Source organism: Clarias gariepinus, chromosome 24, assembly GCF_024256425.1.
Source record: "Clarias gariepinus isolate MV-2021 ecotype Netherlands chromosome 24, CGAR_prim_01v2, whole genome shotgun sequence".
Taxonomy (NCBI): Eukaryota; Metazoa; Chordata; class Actinopteri; order Siluriformes; family Clariidae; genus Clarias; species Clarias gariepinus.
In genome coordinates, this window is record NC_071123.1 from 2,855,541 (window position 1) to 2,878,402 (window position 22,862).

At 38.9% G+C, this 22,862-nt stretch overlaps 2 protein-coding genes across 4 annotated transcripts in view; one reads left to right on the forward strand and one right to left on the reverse strand.

The window, feature by feature from the left end:
• Positions 1-1,305, forward strand: part of LOC128511888 (astrotactin-2-like) — a 434,725-nt gene extending 433,420 nt beyond the window's left edge. For both annotated transcript variants that reach the window (XM_053484912.1, XM_053484914.1), the window contains exon 23: positions 224-1,305. In XM_053484912.1, the coding sequence (XP_053340887.1) occupies positions 224-461 (238 nt within the window). In that variant the 3' untranslated portion in view covers positions 462-1,305. The remainder of the gene's footprint in view (positions 1-223) is intronic.
• An 11,746-nt stretch (positions 1,306-13,051) lies between these two features.
• pappaa (pregnancy-associated plasma protein A, pappalysin 1a) overlaps positions 13,052-22,862 on the reverse strand; it is a 93,247-nt gene continuing 83,436 nt past the window's right edge. For both annotated transcript variants that reach the window (XM_053485794.1, XM_053485793.1), the window contains exon 23: positions 13,052-16,807. In XM_053485794.1, the coding sequence (XP_053341769.1) occupies positions 16,703-16,807 (105 nt within the window). In that variant the 3' untranslated portion in view covers positions 13,052-16,702. The remainder of the gene's footprint in view (positions 16,808-22,862) is intronic.

The following is a 22,862-nucleotide window of genomic DNA, read 5'->3' on the forward strand; positions in this document are numbered from 1 at the left end:
TTTTTTATTATTTTTAACATTCATTTAATAACAAACATTCATTTGCCAATACATTTTTGGGAAGAAAACCATCTACTGTTTTTCTGGGTTGCTACAATATAATTTCATACACAAAAACACTTGCAAAGAAAAAAAAAAGTGATTGGCATCATCAACGATGCCGCCGACCCCTAAGCCTTATTAATCATCAATATTTGTGCTTCTTTTCCCCTATCTTTTGCAGGAAAGCTCACCTAATCCTAAGAAGAGTGGATCGGATCAGCCTCCTTTGTCGCTCTCTTCTCCGGAGTGGTTACATCCAGAGCCGGACCGAGTCCATGCCGTATGTCATGTGTAGGAGTGAAGACATACGTTTGGCAAGCAGCACTTGGCACAGCTCTCTACATGAGACACGACTAACCTGTGTGGAGAAAATCCTGTCTGTCCAGCGCAATATTTATGGCAAGTCCAAACTGCGGTGAAACAAAATGCAAAACTGTTAATCCTTTTGACCGAACGAAGGGATTTTTTTTTCCGCCATGCGTCCCTCTGACTTATTTTTTTTTCAGTATGAAGAAGAGGGAGAAGAAGGTATCTTGGAAATTGAACAACTTTTACTTTTTACCTTTTATAAGGACCAGACAGAAAAAGGCCTGAATGTAAAGGTCCTCACTTTACGGTGCTGCAAATTTCACACACCAGGAGGACTTTCACCAAGAACCTTTCACGTGTGATTGTAACATATGTGGAGAACTATGAAACCAGAATGCGAAGGCTTGAATCATCCTGAATGCAGTGCAATGGCTTAAAAAAATCACTAGCTCGAATAATTAAGGAGACTTTGATCTCTATATTATCCATCGCTCCATCGTTTTCCTATTTTAAACAAGGGCAACCTTTTGGCTTCATTGTCGAAGGAAAACCATTTCAACACATGCCCAACCTTAACTTAAATTAAATGATTAGTTATCATATTGGCTAAGATTTTAAAGGGGGCAGATGAGCATTAAAAAAAGATGTACTGTAGTGTGACATGTGAAGGAGTTGTAGTGTATTATAACTATCGTATATAACTGATCATATGGGCTGCGTCAGCATAGTTGAACATATACAAATGGTCAAATGCTGGAATTTATTAAAGGTAAAAAAAAAAAAAAAAAACTAGCCTTAACAACATATTTTAAGTAAATTTTCATTTCATGTAATATCAATTGTGATAGTAAATTATACTCTTGTATATAAAATTGTAAATACAGTATGTACCAAGTCAATATGATTGTCTTTTTTTGGGGGAAAGATCTATTAAATACATATTCTGAAACTCTATCTGAGGCTTTATTGATTTTTAGGGATTTAAGCACCCACATAACCACAATGATTATTTAGCTTCACTTAGAGTGGCCCTGCACCATTTCATTCACCGTCGTGACTCAGCAATCTGGGAAGATGGATTGGATGGCTATAAAGCAATTTTTCGCTACGAAAATGAAAAATTGCACATTGACCGCAAACATCATGGTGAAAAATTGGTATAATAGGAGGCTGCTGCAAGAGCGCGAGGTTTAAACCCACAACCTAATTTCGGCAGAATATTATGGCCTGATTGTCGGATTTCTAAATTACTTATAATACTAAGGTGAGGTGAATAAAATGAAATCCAACATTAAAAAAATGTTCTGCTTTTTTTTCAGCAGTCAGATTTAATTTACCACATTTGACCATGACGTTGGATTTGTGTTTGTAGCCTTTTCCTTCCTAAACAAGCTAATCAACCTTTCAAGCCACTTAGAAAAGTAAAGAACAGGCCTGAGGGCATGGTGTAGAAGGTTTTACTGAATGGGCTTTCTTAAGAGGAGCCCTTTCATCCCTGTCAACACCAAAACACTCCCATGTAATAAAGTTCCTTGTGTCAGGCCTTGGGCTTCCCTCCTGCCGAGCTGCCGATTGAAAGACAATACTTACACGGTAAATCATCTGTTCTTTAAACTTTACTAAATGTGCTGACCATTCAGAGCACTAAATCTGGTCCTGAATCTAAAGTGTTTTTTTTTTTTTTTTTTACTGCTCAGGGTAATTTTATTTTATTTTTTTCTCTCGTTTTTAGGAAATAGCACTCGTTGAAAAGCTTTACTTTTATTACAAAAAGACTACCGCATAATAAGTCAATAAGTTGTTTTAGACCTGACATGTCAAAAACGTGAAAATGGGTATTACTGTGGCCGGCATGGTGGTGTAGTGGTTAGCACTTGCCTTGCACCTCCAGGGTCTGGGTTCGATTCCTGGCCAGGCTCAATACCCGTCTCTATCTGCATGGAGTTTGCATGTTCTCCCTGTGCTTGGTGGGTTTCCTCCGGGTATTCTGGTTTCCTCCCACAGTCCGAAGATATGCAGGTTAGGCCAATTGGCCATCCCAAATTATGGGTATATCCCAAATATAGATGATCAAATTCAAATTCAAATTTTATTTGTCGCATACACAGTCATACACAGTACGATATGCAGTGAAATGCTTATAAGACCGCCCATGACATATTTTTTTTTTAAAATACAATTAAGAAATAAGTAGTGGAAAATAGGGGAATAATTAAAAAAAAAATTCCAAAAATATATAAGTAACATAAAAAATGTATCTGTACAAATGTAGACAATAATAGCAATACATTTAAATGGAAATTAAAATGGAAATGGAAATAAATAGAATGTCTAGGAAGTGTGCAAATGTGCATGTAGTATGTGAAAATGAGTGAGTGACTGAGTGAGGTATTACAAAAAAAAGATTTTTGCAACAAATTCTCAAGCAGGTGTGAAATTGTTTATGTTTAAACATAATAATATTGAATAAATATAAGAATTAATATAGAGAATAAAAACAGCACTAGTCAAAAGTTTGTATGCCTAATACTTTACTAGCATTACAGGATTTTTCTACATTGTAGAACAACATTATAAAATTATGAAATAATACTGATGGAATTCTGTCCTAAAAAAATATATAATAAAAATATTGCATATTTAAGATTTCTCAAAGTAGCTATCATTCACCTTGATGGGAGCTTTGCACAATTTTTGCAGGCAACAAGTATGGGAACTCCTTCAAGACAAGCATTCCAGGTGACGACCTCATGAAGATGGTTGAGAGATTGCCAAGTGTGTGCAAAGCTGTCATCCAAGCCGTTTAAAGAACCTGAAATATAAAACATTTGCTTAGTTTATTTTACAATTCTTTATCTTCAGTTTCTTCAAAAAAAAAAAAAAAGAAAGAAGAAATGCTATTGGAGCATAAATGTCTGAAGAACTTTGCTGACTATGATAGAAAGACATCAGGACACATAGAGCATCACAGCTTGCTGCATATAAACTGTTGCTGACCAGGTACACGCCTTCATGGTAACATTGTTCCCTGATGGCAGTTCTAGAACATGACAAAGAGTCTACAGTCTTGTCTTGGCTTCCAAATTCTCCACATCTCAAACTGATTGAGCAACTGTGGGATGTCCTGGACAACATGGAGGCCCCACTCCCCAACTTACAGGACTTAAAAGATCTCCTGCTAACATCTTAGTGCCAGATACCACATCTCACCTTCAGAGGTCTAGTGGAGTCCAGGGCTGGAGTGAAATCTGTTTACAGCTGTGCCAGCACAAGTGGAAAATGACTGTGTTGAATTTGTATTCTGTAGCTTCTCTCGATCTCCACTGCCAGGCCCCGACACTGCCATTCTTGAACCTGTGAGCGAGATCCTTCACCACCAAGAGCTCAGATACAACCAGGCATCAAGCTGGCAACCCAACCTCGAGAGTACCCGACTCAGAAACGAGAGGTATTTCCAGGATGGAAAGTATTGTTTACTAAATGCGCCAGATAGCCGGACCCTTTAATAATCGACACTAAAATAAAATGATTCTAAAAATACTTTACACATTATTCTTAGTGTAAGTATTACTTTTAATATACATATAATTTAATGTGTAATGAACAGGAATAGTTTATACTTTTTTCCTTTCATTTTTTTTTCCTAATTTATATCCATTATTTTCTAATTCTGTGAAGCTTTTTTGAAATTATGGTTGTTAAAAAGCATTATCCAAATAAAATAAAATTTTACTCAATTAACAAATGAATATTTATAAATATGGACATAAAACTTTGTCATTTTAGAAAAGTAATGGGAAACAAGATTTTTCCAAATCTGAAATGCGCAAGATGTTGGAAAAATCAAGACTTTCACTTGCAATTTAAGAGTTTTGCCAAATGTAGTTTGGGTATAAACCATTGGGGAATTATAGCTATTTTCATGAACACAAACTAACATACGTGCACACACACACACATTTTGTGGAGCTCATAAATAATGGGATAAATGGCTAACAAGCAGTTGCATGGCCAGATGTGGCCTGAAGGTGGTTCTGAGTGTTACATCTGCAACTCTCTACATGAGGTCCAAAGAAGTGCCTATGCAAGTGAATTAGGCCATCGTTAGGTTTATAAAACAAAATAAACCCATCAAGAGATTGCAAAAACATTGGTAGGGACCAATACAACAGTTGGAACATTTCCAAACATTAACAAGAAGGAATTAACTGGCAAGGCCTGGAAGACCACTAAAGTAAAGCAGACTGCAGAATTCTGTCCAGGGTAAAGAAGAACCCTTTCACAACATCTAGGCTATTCAAGAACACTCTTAAGGAGGTAGTTGTGTCATTTTCACAGTCTACATTCATTAAAGACGGCTTCATGAATTCAGCTGCTTCACAACAAACAACTAGTAACAGAACAGAAAGGCCATACTAGACTGTGAATGATTCCCTGGACTGATGAAATTAAAGGTAACTTGTAAAAGAATGATGGGAAGAGAAGCGTATGGAGAAGGAGAGGAACAGCTCATGTTCCAAAGCATCCCAATCAGACATGTGGAGGGCTTAGGCATGTATCACCGAGACCTGATAAAAGTAGCAGGATAAGTTCTAAAGTGCGTAGGGCTATACTCTCTGCTCAGATTCAGCCAAATGCTGCAAAACCGATAGGGCACAGCTTCATATTGCTTCATAATGATCCAAAACATACAGTGAAAGCTACTCAAGAGTTTCTCAAGGCAAAGAAATATAATATTCTCACTGGCCAGATCAGTAACCTAATCTCAACACAATAAAGCATGCTCTTCACATACTGGAAACAAGACTGAAGGCAACAAGACCCAGAAACAAGCAGCAGCTGCAGTAAAAGCCTGGCAAGAACTGAAAATGCCTGTAATTCCTGAATGGTTAATTCAATTAAAAGTCAAGTCAAGTAGTCTTTTATTGTCATTTCATCCATATACAGTTAGGTGCGCAGTGAAACGAAACAATGTTCCTCCAGGACCAAGGTGCTACATACAAACAACATAAATTAACAACATAAACTAACAGAAACTAGCTAACTAAGACACTTAATTAGCTGACTAGCTGAGACAAAACAGATTAACAGTATAAATTTACAAAAAAACAATCACTATACAAAAAGAGAACGTAAAGTGCACGTGCGAATGTGCAAACAAGAGCAACAACACGACAAAAAACATGACATGACACAAGCCAATACTCTGGTAATAAAGAAGCTGTTACACATTTGGAAGGTGAGTGCCCGAATGTTTTGGTACCTTTTTCCAGCTGACTCCAGAGGGTGAAGAATGAGTGTGATGGGTGTGTCTGATCAGGCATAATACTCGTAGCTTTGTGGATGCAACGCGTGTAGATGTCTTTGCTAGAGGGAAGAAAGACCATGATGTAATAAAATACAATACAGTATGTTGAGAATCGATGTTTGATGCTGGGCCTTTCTCAGCCTTCTTAGAAAGAAGAGACATTGCTGGGCTTTCTTGTGCAGAGTTTTACACGTTTGTCAAACCTCTTGAAATAAAGCTGAGGTAGATTCAAGTCTTGACTTTTCAGAGACCAAATGGAAAAACACTTTTTTTTGTTCTAACAATTATGGACCTCACTAGCATGCAGGTCAGGGAGCTGCGTGTGGATGATAGGCTCAGCTGATCACACAAGGCTCTTTAGAGTCTGCCTGTTCTGTTTGGTTCTGTTCCCAAAACAGCCTGTGGTGTTTTCCAAGTCCTTCAAATACCTAAGGTGGTTAAGACACTAACATGCCTTCTTTACCAAAGTGTTGATGTGACAGTGTGAAAATAGATGCTCGGGAAACTGCCCGTTTTCTCCACTGGGGTTTTATTGATCACAAGTGGCTGGTGCATTCTCTCCTGTCAATTTCTTTGCCTTGCTAAGGTTTAGGAGCAAGATGAACATCTGGCAGCAGTACATTGATCAACCATAACATTAACACATTAACATGAATTATTAACTATATACCAGTAACTGGTAAGAGGATCGTAGGCACCCAGGGCAAACCCAGGCACGCCGAACCCAAAGGCCAGCCCCTCTGGACCGATACCACAAAAAAGCCAATGCAGCACAAATCGAAGAAAAGAGTAAATGCTGGCCACAATAAAAAAACAACAGAACAAACAATACATCACAACCCGCCATGCATAGGGCCAAGCAGGCAAAGTGCCCAAGGCCACTGATGCGGCCCAAAAACTCCCCAGATCCCCATTCCAATCCGAACTGGTACCACACTAAGCCCCCAGAGGCCCTGCTGAGCCACGTCCTGATGTGCCAGAGCTGCCCAAGGCACAAGGAAGCCCAAAGCTTGTCACGATGTTAATGTCTTTATTGTAATGGCTAAGCAGACTATACACATATTGTATATTCGTGTATAGCATTTAATCATATGGAGTGAATGAGCCGTGTCACTATAGAAATGCACTTATAGCAACACCATATGACAAACCACACTTGAAAATTTACCACCAGTGTGGAATCATAAGTTATTCATGGTAGTAATAGTACTATTGAAAATTCCTACAAGTGTTCTTTCTCAATGGTGACTTTGTGTGGAAGTGAGATTTAGTGCCTAGGTTAACATTTCGCATTCCTATAATGCTTATCTATCTAGCACTATTTTACAAAGTGTTCCTGAAGAATGTGTGAGTGGGTCGAGCTGTCCTGATCGTGACATGGACTGGTCTGAATATAGAACATCATTAGGGTGAAATGAGTAGAGAACACATTTGGATGTGTATACTATGTAACTGTGGGATATTGTATAGTGTACAATACACCCTGGGCCTCCATCATTACTGATCCACAGATTTACTAATAGAATCTGATCTGTTCCACTGATAAATCTTTTTTTATAAAAGATCCTAAGTTTAAAAGCAGATATATTTTTTTATTTCTAGAATTAACACAAAAAAAACCTTCTTAATTTTAAAAAGGGTTTCTGTCCTAAGTGATCCTTAGGAAAGAAAAGGATGGGACAGGACAGAAGATTTTATGTAAATCCCACCAACCATGCAGTTTCCAAGTGAAACCATTTTTGGAGGCCCATTACCTAAAACTATCCAATAAGCTCTTTAGAACTACTTTTTTCTACCGCATGCAGTGAAGAAAAAAATGGTAAATATACATATACATAAACTTTCTGTATATATAGAGAGGACTTCCATTTCCTAGCTCAGGGTTGAGTCCAACATGGCAACCTTCCCAGGGGAGGTCCTTCCCAGTTAAGGTCAACATAGAAACTTTTCTTCAAAGTGTCAGATGGGGGTTGACAGGGTGGCCTGCCATGCCATATTCCATGCATGTTTTCAGCAGAGGCCCATGAGACAGGCTCCCCAGCAATGATGATCTAGCAGAAGACAGAACAGAATCTTCTTCTTTGTCTTTCAGCTAATCTATTTCAGGGGTTGCCACAGCGAATCATCTTCCTTAACCTAACCCTATCCTCTGCTTTCTTTGCCCTCCTCCCAACTAACTTCATATCCTCTCACTGCATCCATTAATCTCCTCTTTGGTCTTCCTTTAGACCTCCTGGCTGGCAGTTTCAACCTTAGCATCCTTCTACCAATATGCTCACAATCTCTCCTCTGAACATGTTCAAACCACCTCAATCTGGCCTCTCTGATTTTATCTCCAAAACATCTAACATGGGTTGTCCCTCTGATGAACTGATTCTTGATCCTACTGTATCTATCCTTGTCACTTCCAAAGAGAACCTTAACATTTCCATCTCTGCTACCTCCAACTCTGCCTCTTGTCTTTTCTTCAGTGCCACGGTCTCTAAGCCATAGAGCTGGCTGGTCTGACCACTGTCTTGAACACTTTTCCTTTTACTCTTGCTAATACTCTTTTGTCACATAACACACCTGACACATTTCTCCACCCATTCCAACCTGCCTGTACCCGCCTCTTCACCTTCTTTCCACAATCTCCATTGATCTGGACCGTTGACCCTAAGTACTTAAAGTCCTGCACCCTCTTTACCTCTGCTCCCTAGAGCCTTACTGTTTCACTTAAGTTCCTCTCATTCACAACCATTTATTCTGTCTTGCTATGGCTAACCTTCATCACCTTTATACTGCTTTCCAGAGCGTACCTCCATCTCCCTAGATTTTCCTCCATCTGTTCCCTGCTCTTACTACAAAGCACAATGTCATCTGCAAACATAATTGTCCATGGAGACTCCTGTCTAACCTCATCTGTCATTCTGTCCATCACCATAGAAAACAAGTAGGGGCTTAGAGCCGATCCTTGATGCAGACCCACTTTCACCTCCACCTCTTTCCGAAAGCTTCATTGTATGGCTTATCAACTTTATTCCTCTGTAGTTGCCACAGTTTTGCACATCCTCCTTGTGCTTGAAGATCGGCACTAATACATTTCTTTTCTATTCCTCTGGGATTCCCTCACTCTCCAAAATCTTGTTAAACAGACTAGTCAGAAACTCTACTGCAACCTCTTCTAAGCACTTCCATACCTCAATAGGTATGTCATCAGAAACAACAGCCTTTCCACTTCTCATCCTCTTTTATGCCCTCCTCACCTCACTCTTACTGATTTTTGCTACTTCCTGCTCGACAACAGTCACGTCTTCTATTCTTTGTTCTCTTTCATTTTCCTTATTCATCAACTTTTCAAAGTACTCCTTACATCTTCCCATCACCCTCATGGCACCTGTCAGTACATTTTCATCCCTATCTTTAGTCACACTAACATGCTGCACATCATTCCCATCTCTATCTCTTTGCCTCACCAACCTGTACCGATCTACCTTTCCCTACTTACTGTCCAACCTAGCATACAAGTCCTCATATGCTCTTTGTTTGGCCTTTGCCACCTCTACATTCACCTTACGCTGCTTCTCCCTGTACTTCTGTTTACTCTTTTCAGTCCTATCAGTGTCCCACTTATTCTTAGCTAGGATCTTTTCCTGTATACACTCCTGGACTTCCTTGTTTCACCACCAAGTCTCCTTGTCCACTTTTTTTCTTTCCTGATGATACACCAAGCTCCCTTCTACCTGTCTCCCTGATCACCTTAGCAGTAGTTGTTCAGTCAACTGGGAGCACCTCCTGACAACCCAGAGCCTGTCTTAACTCTGCCCTAAAAAACTGCTTAACGTTCTTCCTTTTTCAATTCCACCACTTTTCCTCTGCTCTGCCTTTGTCCTCTTTCACCAAGGTCATTTTACACACCACCATCCAGTGTTGTCTTGCTTCCCTTTTCTCTACCAACACTTTGCAGTCACTGATCTCCTTCAGATTACAACGTCGACACAAGATGTAGTCCACCTGAGTGCTTCTGCTTCCACTCTTATATGTCACCCTATGTTCCTGCCTCTTCTGGAAGAAAGTATTTACTACAGCCATTTCCATCCTCTTTGCAAAGTCCCCCACCATCTGTCCTTCTACATTCCTGTCTTAAAAGACCAAACCCATCCATCACATTCTCATCACCTCTGTTACCTTCCCCAACATGTCCATTAAAATCTGCACCAATCACCACTCTCTCACCTCTGGGGATGCTCTGCATCACTTTATCTAACTCATTCCAGAATTTCTCCTTCTCTTCTAACTTACATTCTACCTGTGGGGCATAAGGACTAACAACCCTGCACACCACTCTATCAATTTCCAGGTTCAGACTCATCAACCTGTCTGATATTCTTTTCACCTCTAGAACATTCCTTACAAACTCCTCTTTCAAGACAACTCCTACCCCATTTCTTTTCCTATCCACATTATGGTAAAACAACTTAAACCCTGCTCCTAAGCTCCTAGCCTTGCTACCTTTCAACCTGATCTCCTGGACACACAGTATATCCACCTTCCTTCTCTGCCTCATGTCAACCAACTCTTTTGCCTTCCTTGTACCTTGTCATTGTCCCAACATTAAAAGTCCCTACTGTCACTTCTAAACTCTTGCCTTTCCTCTTCTCTTTCTGCCTACAAACTCACCCTTCTCCTATCCTTTGTAGACCAATAGTAACCCAATTTCCACCAGCAGCCTGTAGGTCAACAGCACCGGTGGCAGTCATTATTAACCCGGACCACGACTGATCCGATAACTCCCCTGTGGTTGCATTCGAGACAGAACAGAATCTGATGCCCAGTTTTAGCAGGAGTCCAAAGAAATGGTGAACTCTGCAAAGCACACGGATACGGCCAACATAGTGGCCTTCCCAGTAACATCCTAGGAAGACAACAAAAAGGAGGACTCCTGTACCCAGCCCATATTGGCTCCTGACTTAGGAGAAGAGGTCTCTGTCTTCACAAAGTTGATCATCTGCCTTTTCACTCATCTGGCAGTGTCACCTTCTTTGCAGTATTCATCACTACAGCATGATGACAAGTGTGCAAGCAGTTGCTCTCTTGTGTCCTTAAAAGGTATTAGAAAACCTGGGATGCAGATGGAAACATATAAGTGCTGTTACAGTCTTTTATCACCATTTGTGAAATGTCTCTCATCCAATCAGCGTATACTTATTTTTAAGAACCCTTTTTACGTACAGTATGTATGCATTAGCAGAGCAAGGGTACTGTATGGTAGAAGTAAGGTATTGCTTATTATTTTCTTTGGAATACAAGAACTGGGGCATTTACCAGTTGGGCACTTAGTGCACTTTTAAAACAAGAGATTATTAAAAGAGGTGATTAGTTGTCAGTCTAGGGAAACAATTAAGGGTTTTAGAAAAAGACCTACAGGTTTTCCTAACCGAAAACATTCTAGGATTGTATAGCTCAGTCCTGGAGTTTGCTGAAGAGGAAGTTATCCATCCATCCATCCATCCATCCATCCATCCATCCGTCATTCCTTGTTGTTTTTTTCATTCAGTTTTAAATGCATTCACAATGTACAAAAACATGCAGTTAACAGTTGCTTTATAGTTAACCACTGTTTTAATATGCATGACACATAACAGAAAAATAACACATTAATGCAACTTTTTTAATCAATTAACTAAAAACATGGTTTATCAGGAACGTTCGGCAATGATCCAAGCTCGGAACGATTGGATAGTTTGGAAAAGGTAAATAAATGTTATGTGGCCTTTAAATAAATGTACATGATAGAGCAGAGAGGAGGAATACAGAGCTGATTAAACATCACAAAGGTGCGATGGCTTAATGTTATACATGTAATGTGAACTTTTATTTCAGTATTGTATGTTCATTAGAGGGATGATGTGTGTCTGTGCGAATTTTGCTGAGGCTTGCAGCATAGACACATGAAAACCTATACACCTCAATACGTCACTATTTACACTATTTTCAGATAAATCTGCCAAAAGCAAGGGAACTGGAATTGTAGCGAACCTGCCAGGATTTCGTTAGTTTGTATTTTAATCATGCAAACATCTCTAATGGAGGTTTAAAAATCATCACTGAGCAGGTAAAATAAATAAATCCTAAAAAGCTTTTGCTTTGAAGACCAAGGAGTCGCATCAGGAGCTGCAGAGAAACTGTGACTCATGCAGGAAAGACGTCTGTCAGACTTGAGTTCTAGTGCGTAATTATGTGTGTGTGTGTGTGTGTGTGTGCATGTGCGTAAGTAAAAGTGTGTGTGCGTGTGTATACACATTTTGACACCTGGACAAACATGGCAGCGGACTCGAAGGAGCAACGCAGCCATTTATCCCACCTGCGCTGCCCTCTCGGGCCTCCTACACCTGGTACTGCCAGTGTTTTCTCTCTCTCACACTGAGTTTTACAAGCATTCAGACCTTCCTTTTAAATTTTGATAGAAATCCTGTCACATTTTTGTACATTTAGCATTTTATGCCTAACGATACCGTTTCACTTTCTTGCTGCAGGTTGCGTGGTTTTACATTTCCATCTTCTCATTTGGCACACACCTTTCATCCCCCCCAAAAAAAGAAAAGAAATCTGTCTGAGCTTAAAGGATTTTAATCAAAAATCCATTTTATTTAAATTGTTTCTTTTGAATTTAATTATATTCCATAGATCTATAATTAAAATCTCATCAGATGCTTAAACCTGCTGTATCACATGGCAGTTTATAACCTGACTAATTTATTATTATTATTACTATCATTATTATAGAAAATGAAAAGCAGCCAGCTTTAAGCATATGCGGCATTAAAATTATTCAATTAAACGATCAATTTAATGATGTACAACTTTATTTAATGCAAAAGTTTTAAAGTGTCTAAGGATACAATATGAAAGTAAAGTTGTTTATGTAACAACCTCAACAGCAACCTCATTTCCCCTCTCGTCTCTTCCAACCACTCAGCATTCAGCATCAGCAGTACACTAATCACCGGCGGCTCATCTGTCATCATCTGTACCTGTTTCTCACTGTGTCATGCCTTAAGTTAAATGTTTGAATGATTCATAGGTCAGTGTATGGCTTAACAAACAAAAAACACTCCTCTGAAACTGTTCAGGGACTGGAAAAATGAGAGCCAAAAAAAGTACTTTGGAAAGATTGGAGAGCTATTCCTCATTAAAAATACAAGAAAGTCTGGCTCTTTGGAAGTGAAATATGAAGAAATGAGAAGAGGGGGTCAAGACATTTGCAGAGTACTGTATGTACTGTATATTTTAAGGAATCCGAAACTTTGTCAATTTATAAGATCTTGTAACTAATAACTTGGTAACTATATATTACCGAATGCACTCATGAACCTCTAAGAAATTTATAAGTCACTCCTGGTCACTGTTGCTAATTTGCTTTTATTCAATTATTAATTTTTATTCCATGCATGAATCTAATACCAAATAAATGACCAACGTTGAATAAGAGGCTTCACAAACTGTCCTTTTTGTTTTCGTTCCTTTTTCATTTTGTGAGCTTCAGAAATTAAAACAATTGTATTCGAGAGAAATCAGAGCCCTCCAAACAAAAGTCCTTTTTATATTTTTCCGTTTATAAGACCAATGTAAAAATAACTTACATGAACATTAAAAATATAACTTAAAAAAAGTATAACACTCTCAATAAATAGTTCTACTATGTACACCGTAACATATTGCCGAGAGACATAAATCACAAGAATACCAAAAAAAAAAAAACCTAAACAAAACAAACAAACCAAAAAAAAAAATACACATAGAAGCAGCAAACACTACAGGCATGAGGTACAGACAGAGATCCCGTGGTGTGTACAGCAGAGTCGAGCATCCCGTCGGAAACATCAACATATATGGCTTTAGAGACTGCGTCCGTTTTTCTAGAAAGGTAGGGAGAAGCAGAGTGTAAAGCGACAACATGGTTCTGAGTTTAGTCTTGTTCTGGAAAAAAAAAAAAAAACACGAGGAAGCAGGAAACCGGTCGATCACACCTCCTAAACGGTAGACGAGAACACGTGTAAAGACGAAGCTTTGGCTCTCCCAGCTGTCAACCTGAAGTCCTGTTCATGGAAAATTGCCGTTGTGTAATGATTGCTGATGAGTTTTGCTTTGAAAGCAATAAAAATGGTCCATACACATTACAATAACATATCACTGTAATAATAACATAATAAATCCTCTTTTAGGACTATAGAACAAACCAAAATCTCTATAATATTTCTTGTCCACTCTCGGTATAATATATTTTCAATAAACTGGCTTTTCTTCAGTGATATATTTCCTTTTTTTTTTTTTTTGGTGCTTTTTCTTGTTCTTTGTAGTTCCTTCATTAAAAAAAAACAAAAAAAAAAATCCTTCAATATTCCACAAGTCTTTGTGTCAATGGCTAATACCATCAAACACATGAAAAAACAATGCATATACAACAAATACGATACAATATTTTAAGATGCAAATCCTTCTTTAAACAATACACTTGGATTTTGAAGCCAGTTTCGCAGTTCCAGACGAGGCACATGAATCTAACATACAATGAGTTTCGTCCCATTCAACAGCTAAAATCAGGTGAAACACAATAACCACAAAGAGAGGAATATCACAATACCATATCTGATACCTTTTTTTGTTTGTTTTGTTTTAAATGCAATGTCTTACAATAGCAGCGTTTTCTTTCTAAAAGGTTGGAGTCTTTTCCCTTTAATGGCTACTCAAAAGTGCAGTATCTGAGGTCATTAATACAAATACTGATTACCAATACATAAAGTGTTTTTTTTTTTTTGCTCTTCTTTTCTCTTTTTTTAAGAAATATAAATGAAGGAAAACTGACATTTTTTTTCCCCAGACTAATAGAAGCGCTACGAAAAACAATCACCGTCTTGATAAGCCTCTATGAAGTATTTACAATGACATTCACATCGAATGACTTCCTTGGTTTGCTATGCCTAATGAATCTGTGCCGCTTTCATCCATGTATTTCGTGAAGTTTTGTATTTAGGTCCGTATGCAGGTACCATTGGCCAGAATACAGTACAGTGCTTAAGGAACACGGTTTTTAGATGCAGGGCGTGGAAGCAGGAAGTTAAAGGACGTTCAACTTTTTTTAAACACAGGTATTAAATCGTACTGTTGGGCAACGAGGATCTTTGGTAGGTGTTTCACCTGCCATGCAGAAGACCCAGGTTCAATCCCTAGCCAATACCCAAACCCCAGCCATCGGATACAGTGCTAGTCCCAAGCCTGAATAAAATGGGAGGGTTGGATCAGGAAGGGTATCTGACAGATTGTATGGTCTGTTGGGTTACACTTTGAGATGAGCAGTTGGAACAAACCACCAACAACAGCATTAAATTGTACCGGTCTGCTAATTTTAGGGAGTGCTAAAAGCTGAGCAGAAGCTGCACAGGTTTCAAGCTGCCACAACTGATCACTGCTTGGTATACAAATTGGTATACAAAACCTTCAGTCTAGAATGGTCACAAGATCATCAGTTCATTGGTTCCCGAGTCATTAAAACAGTGCTAAGTAATCATGTATGTCTGTTAGCTCATGTATGTGGAAGAGGAGCGATAGCACTTTTCTTTTGAGCAGCAATTTGAAAGCTACGTATTTCTGATCTTTCACTAAACAGATCACATTAGATACCTGCAGATGTTATTCAGAGGCTGAGGTTTGGATTGAATTCAAGAGACCCATTGATTCAAACTCACTAATAACTATAAGATCTTTATAATAAATATAATAACGGCAGGGCTGTGGTAAATGGACCGCTATTTGAGAAGTGCTGGTTTAGTAAATTTGGCACAAGTATGCTAATACACCATGGACAATATGTTAAATCTTTGACCTACTATCTATGGCGGAAAGTTAAAGAAAAAAGATCAATGTTAAGTTGGCAAATTTGTATAATTTCAGGTAAGCGCTGGTATTACTGCCGAACATGCTAATTGACATTCTTATGGTCATTTTTCTTTTCTTCCGGACTGCTGGATGAGACTGGCATCTTGAGGTAACTATTAAGGCAGTCTTAACTCCAGCTCCATACTAAAAAAAAACATTGGTCATGATGGCAAAGTAGCAGCAGGAGTAGCAGCAATATTAACTGATGCTATGCTAACATGGGAAAATCACCTTCATCTTGGTTTTGGTTTGATCTTAAAACAAATGCTGTCTTATAAACCTGCTAAATATTAGCTGCTATTAATTGTAGCATTAACATACCTCATTGCATATATATATATATTGACTGTTAAGTAAAGTTGACAGAGTAACTAGTTTGGGATTCGATAATTGCTGATGATTATTATTATTTTTTGTAACTACCAACATTTTCAAACTTGCGTTATTATCAGTTTTGTTTATTTTTCACACATTTCAGAACCTCAGGAATCAGAACCAGACTCTGAAATGGCCCCCGGAAACACTTCAAGATGTTACATGGGCTACTTTTTTCCCCACCTTTGGTTTGCTGATGCAGGAACAAATTTCCAGGACAAATCTTTACTTTTACGTACTGTAGGACATATTTTGCCCGCTCTCGTAACTCCATATAAAAAGCTATTACATAATCCTAATAATTAAAAAATAATTATAATAATAATAATAATCACAGCCCTTAAGATGTCAAGACTACAAATTTTGTCAAAAAGTTTCCTTTTACCGCCAACAAACTTCAGCAAAATAGATGTGAACCCTGAAAGCTGGCACAGATAGGCATGCTAACCAGTATCTATCTTTTTTTTTTCAAGCCCGCTAAAAGAAAAGCATTCCTTTTTTACTACACATGGGTATATTCTCATACCCACACCTGTCTTCTCTTTTTGTTTTCCTATCTTTCATTTTTTTTCCTTCCCAAAGAGCTGGAGATGGGTAGATCTTCCAAGATGTGACGGACGATAGCAAGAAGACACGTTGACATGGAGGAGTGAGACGAGACAGGAGAGGTACACTTGTAAAGCAGCATATCTGGAAGAATATCTTGCTTGAACCCAGTCTGTTGCTGGGCTTTCCATGGCTGCGCTCTTTCTCTCAGCCCTCAGAGTACATATGCTCTTCCTTCCTGTTTTCCAGAGCTCTGGGGTCCCGGCAGGCGCAATCGGTCTGCGCATCACATGATGATGGAAAAAAGATCACCTGCAGGGAGAGAAGGGTTATATCATTTGAACGAGTCATGGATTAACACTGATAAATGCCACACAAGTCCATGGATAAACAAAGAATTATTAGCACATCAAATCCTCATCAAATTAGCTGATTCTATACTGTAGATGCTAAAAAGTGTCGTACCTAGGTGAAAAAGTAAACTTTCAGATATTATCATATAATATCATGTTTTATTATATTTAATACTTCTCATTTCCCGATCCATAATTCATTTGTGTAAATATGCATAAACATTTATATTTTTATCTAATAAAAAAAACACTTTTGCTAAGTGCAATTTCATGCCCTGACCTTTTTTATTATCATTATTCAAATATTTCAATGATCTTAATTGTCATTCAGATAAAAATTGGCCAATTTAGATTTCACATGAAAAGACATAAACCTGAAAAAGTGTATTATTCTGAAATGTAAAATTGTTAAGATATTGCACCGTGAATTTAACATGGTTACGGACACTACAGATTTTTTTGCCTCTTAAGATTTTACCAAAATGCAATGCTTTAATTTAAGCAACAATTTCTACAGGTCCTAAAGTGTGCTTCTAGAGGCTTAAACAAATCAAACAGAAGAAATATTAATGATTTGCACTTAAAATTTGCACTACATGAAGAAATATTAATAATTTGCACTCAATTTTTATTGTTTGAGAACACCTAAATTGCATGATTCTAATTTATTTATCATTTTATTTATAGTACCACTAGGACATTCGGATGTGGTCATCCATGGTTTCATTTCAAAATAAGCTTTCATTTCGGTACTATTTCACTACATGTACAGATCACTAATCGAAACCAGATAACCTCCAGAGAAACTCCTCATACTTTCGCAATCATCCAGAAATATGAATAATCCTGAGTTTGAATTTGCAGTAATGTGGTTTGGTGGAAAATCACTATTAAAGTGTGAGGGGCGTTTGATTAAACCCAGAACTTGTGATGAAACTTCTTGTGAATGAAGGCATAAAAGCGATTGACATTTACACAAAAGTTCAAGCACAGTACGGTGATGAGACACATGAACATTGCAAACGTTTTAAAGAAGGCCATATATCTGTGAATGACAATCCTGGCCGATGTGGCTTGAAGCCCACTGCAGTTGTTCCTGTGAACATGCAGTGAGTGGAACGTCTGACCCTTGAAAATCAACGGATAACTCGTCATCAACATGCACAGTACAGGGAGTTGTTGCCACATCCTCCATACAGTCCTGACCTCTCTCTCCAAGCCATTTGTACATCTGTGGGCATATAAAGGAGTTCCTGGGAGGCCAACGTTTCAGACGTAAAGCAGGCAGTCCGATCATGGCTCCGGCCTACTGGGAAAACTTTCTACCTTGATGGTATCCAAGCACTCTTAACGTTGGCAGAGTGTCATGGACACCAGCTGCTGTAATGTCAAACCCCTGAGGGAAAAGCCTCAGCTGCTTTTTGACCCCATCACTTAAAGCAAGGACCACATGTGCAACTCGCACCACACTCAACACAGTCGCCGCCGCTGGCTGAGTGCGTAAACATCCTGTCGAGAGGATTCATTCCATTTCCATCTTCGCAGAATTTATTTTTTTTTAAGAATTATTAAAATTAGAATTTAACTATTTTTCATAACACCATGGTTCTGATCTGATGGTAGATTAATTTTTATTAATGTTGCTTCATTATGCTTTTATTAATAATTAATTTAGAATAGTGCATCTTTTCCACAATAGATGATAGATCAATGATAAGTTGCAGCTTTCTACAAGATGTTTAAAATCTCCTTTTTTTTCCTTTCTTTCACACCAGCCATGTGTTCCTTAGGATTACCTTATTATAAATGTTTAAAAAAAAAAAAAAAAACAGGAGGAAGATAAAAAAAAAACTACTTTTAAATTACCTTTTTGATTATTTTTCCTTAACAGCACATCCCAAAGTGTGTTCCTTACAAAAACAAAAGGTAACAAACCCCAGTGTATTTAAAACTGTAGGAATCCAATACAACTTTTTATGCATTATAATCACCTCTCCAAGGCAAGCCAGAGGTCAGATTCTGATAGATCGATCCAAGCAGGGATCAAGCAATTCTTGAATAATAAGAGGTGAAATCTGAGGCAAAGCTAAGCAAAAGGGTGCTGGACTGCTTAAACAAAAGCAGCTTTCAAAAGCAGGCAAGATATGGACAGGGGTCCAAAAAGGGAAAGTTAGTCCAGAAGGAATGGTGTTTGTCACAACCCAAGAGAGTAGAACCATATTCGGGAGGAGGAGGCTTCCCAGAAGTAACTTGCGAAAGCATTACGAGCAAGAGTCGCAGACATATCAAAGCCAGCTGCCAATCATCGGAGTGGCATTTCCTCTGTCTAGGTGTCATCTCTTTCCTTTTACATAATCCAATGCAGTTTATTAGTAGCCTTGAGAAATTGATTAATAATAAAAATAAATTCACCTTGACCCGATTTCACCAACCATACTTGGCCAGCATTTTTCCCCCAAGTTATGATAAGTGCCCTTTAAGCATGCGTCTTTATCGGCCCCCATCACCCTGTGATTGTGGGTGGCAAATTTGAGATGGTTTCTCTGACCTTGACCTCAGGGTAGAAATCCAGCTGCCACATCTGGCCCTGAGCAGGAGCATGCAAAGGGGTCCTGGGAATGCCTTGTGGAATTACAGATCCACGACTCTTTCAACACACTTTTAAAAGAAATTAACATTAACAGGGTCTCCTTCACCAGGAATCACAACACCTATTAATGAGAGAACCGTGCGATTTCTTGCATTTCAGTAGAAATGTAAAGAGACATTAGCTTTGGGCCGCAATTCCAAAAACTTTTCATAGGGTACCACCGAAATACTAGTTCTCACAGATAATCAAATTGTTCGTCTTGTGGCTATTTAACAGTCACATATACATCTTTATAGATTTCCATAGTCAAATGGAATGAGGTAACTGCTAGGGTTATTTAGGCGCTACCCAATGGTAATTGCAGAATAGTCCAAAGATACATATTAAAATTCTAAATGAAAATAGAAACAGCCTCCCAGCCTTAGGATCCCTGGTTTGACCCTGAGCTCAGGTTACTGTCTGCGTTTGTTCCCCTTGTGTCTCAGTTTTGCACAGGTTGTCTGCTACCATCCAAAAATATTAAAATAGACTGTCAAGGCTAAACTAACCATAGGTGTAAATTTGTGTATCTTTTGACTGATGCTCCATCCAAGGGCATTGGTGTCTCAAACGGTTAGAGCTTTGGTGTGGTGACTAATCAGAAGGTCAGGGGTTCAAGCCCCATAACCGACAATCTGCCACTGTTGGGCCCTTGAGCAACAGTCTCTTCTCCAGGGGTCCCATATCGTGGCTGACCCTCTGCTCTGACCCCAGCTTCCTAACAAGCCAGGATATGAGAAGACAAGAATTTCACTGTGCTGTAAAATACAAGTGAGATATAAAGACCTCTTATTCCAGGGCTCCTGCATTGCACCCTAAAAATGAATAAATGAATAGCCAATAAAATGCATGCTAGAAAATCAGGCAGAATAAAATTTAAATTCTGAACGAATATGAATTTGGTCAAATAATAATAATAATAAGAAAAAAGAATTTTAGCAACTCCAGTTTATTGGTGTTTCCCATACTGGTGTTTTTTCCCTTACAGAAATAGCTATTACTCTGGGATCAAGATGTTCTTTAATGTTGCATAACATTTACAAAAAAAAAAAAAAAGACCTGTTTCAAGCAAAGCACAGCTTTCACACCAGATTTGTCAGGGAACAAAACTGGACAGAGTTTGGGTACATGAAAAGCAGCTCACTTAGGACTTCCCACTTCCAGAAAGGAATTCCTTCTACGGGGATCTTAAAGGGGTGGGAGGGAAAGGGAAACTGGGGCAGCCCTCTTGCCTGCTACAACCACCAACCTTCATCCATCCGTCCTTCCTTCTATTCATCTATCCATCCATCCGTTCAGCCGGCGATTGTCCCGCCAACAGCTTGCAGTCATTAGCGCTGGATCCTGTGGTGACCTTACGTGCCGTCAGCCTCGCACCTTCAAAGTCCCGCGGAGGACTAATGCACAGCCAGTCACCCATAATTCCTTAATACTCAAATCTCCAGCCAAAGAGGGAGGGGGGTGTAGCGGAGTGTGCCAGAGAGAGATAAGGAAAGAAAACAAACAAGCAGGCAGCGGGAAGTGTTTTTGCTTCCCTCACTCTGGGGTTATCGCACTAGACGTGAGCGAAGCCGCAAAGGGGTTCACCCTGAAGAGGAGGGAGAGAGGGTACTCCGATTTTATCAGACGGGCTGTTGGCAGAGCTCTGTTTTTCTTGTGCTGTGTCACAGTCGCTGGGTTTCGACTGCGCTAAGGCCCCGCTGAGTCATTCCGAGTATCCAGCAAGACTATGGACGTGTGTTTGTGTGTGTTTGCTAACATGCGTGGTGTACACTAATATGATAGTGTACACCACACTAATTGATTGAAAAAAGGTTTTGAAGACGTCTCATTTTCACTTTTTTCAGTGATGCATACTTGTATAAATCTTCCTGATCTTTCAATGAAAGGCTCTTTAGAAGCATATATGCCCTTTACCCAAGTCTTGTAAGTCTAGTTTAATTCTGATTTGGTTGCAGTATGGCCACTGGCTGTCATTTAAGTCAATCAAGCACTCCAGTCGGACTTCCTTTTTCAAAAGGGTATACATAAGAATAAAAAAGCGCAATCATGTAGGACTATAAGTAACATTGAATGTTTATTTTTTCCAATATGAGGATTCTACAGTTTCAGAGATGATGATAATCAAAAATGACAACCATATCCATACCATAATGTCCCTGGTAGTCACACAGACAACTGTCAGCATAACATTTTTTCATCCCGTACCAAAGTTAGGATTATAATGAAACACATATGGACTCTATTCAAGCGTCCTAATAAGCATCAGGATTACAAAGACAACGTTTGCCATCATCTTTCAGGGCTTACATTTTTTTCCTGTGGAACATGATGCAAACATCTGCTTTCCAGTCAAACCGAGGCTAAGGTGGCGTGCTCACTGCTGTTTTAAATAAACTTGCTACGCAAGGCATAACAACTAGTCATATAGTATCTTGGTCGCCTATCTCAACAAAACACTTTAAGGAATGGCGAGGCAAAGTTAAGTGCAGTCAGACTGGCCCTTATCTTTGCACTAATGCGTGCCTGCCGTTGCTCTGAAGGGAAATGTGTTTATATGCTTTCCTGAGTAATGTATGATGAATAAACAGACAATGAGAGCGAAATAAAAAACAGTCGGACTTCACGGTAGCCAAGGACAGTAATTGCTTCAATTAAGGCAATCCCTCATCCCTTTTCCTTTATGTTGACAATCCTTTCTAGCAGTCCATCAATCGGAGTACGATCAGTTATTTTGGAGCAATTTTCTGTATCCTTTGCTTCAATCCTGGGGCAGTATTTTATTGTATTATTATGTTTTTGTTTTTTGTTTTTTTGCGAAATTCCTCTGAAATATTCGCTTAAAGCACTGCCAGAACAGAATGCCTGACTTCTGAACTAGGCTTTGGATCGGAAAGCCAGGTGATCTGCTTATCGCTGCAGCCCTGGGAAATAGATTTCCTGGAGATTGAATAGCAAGATGGCAGTTCCGAGCTCCGAGGATCATGTTGTTTTCTAATGCAAGGAAAATCCCATGGGGATTGAGAGCCTGTTTTCCACAATAAACTCTGTTTTGAGTTGTGAGTACAGCAGTGTGGGCATTAACACTTTGATGATGGAAAACTCCAGGCTTGGCACTGGACATTATGGATGTGTGAATTGGTAGAACTTTTTCTTCCCCTCTGTAAGCAGATGTTTTTGTCCTTTGGGGCCATCGAAGGTAAAAAAAAAAATGTACAACATATGAAAACTTGTTGTTGATTGATATTTTTTGATTGTTGCAAAGGCAAAGTTCATAAATTGATCCCACCAACCCATTTATTTTTGCTTCTGATCTCATTTAATGATGACTTGATTCTTATCTTACATTACCAACTCTGTAATGCACTACAGAGGACAGTGCTGT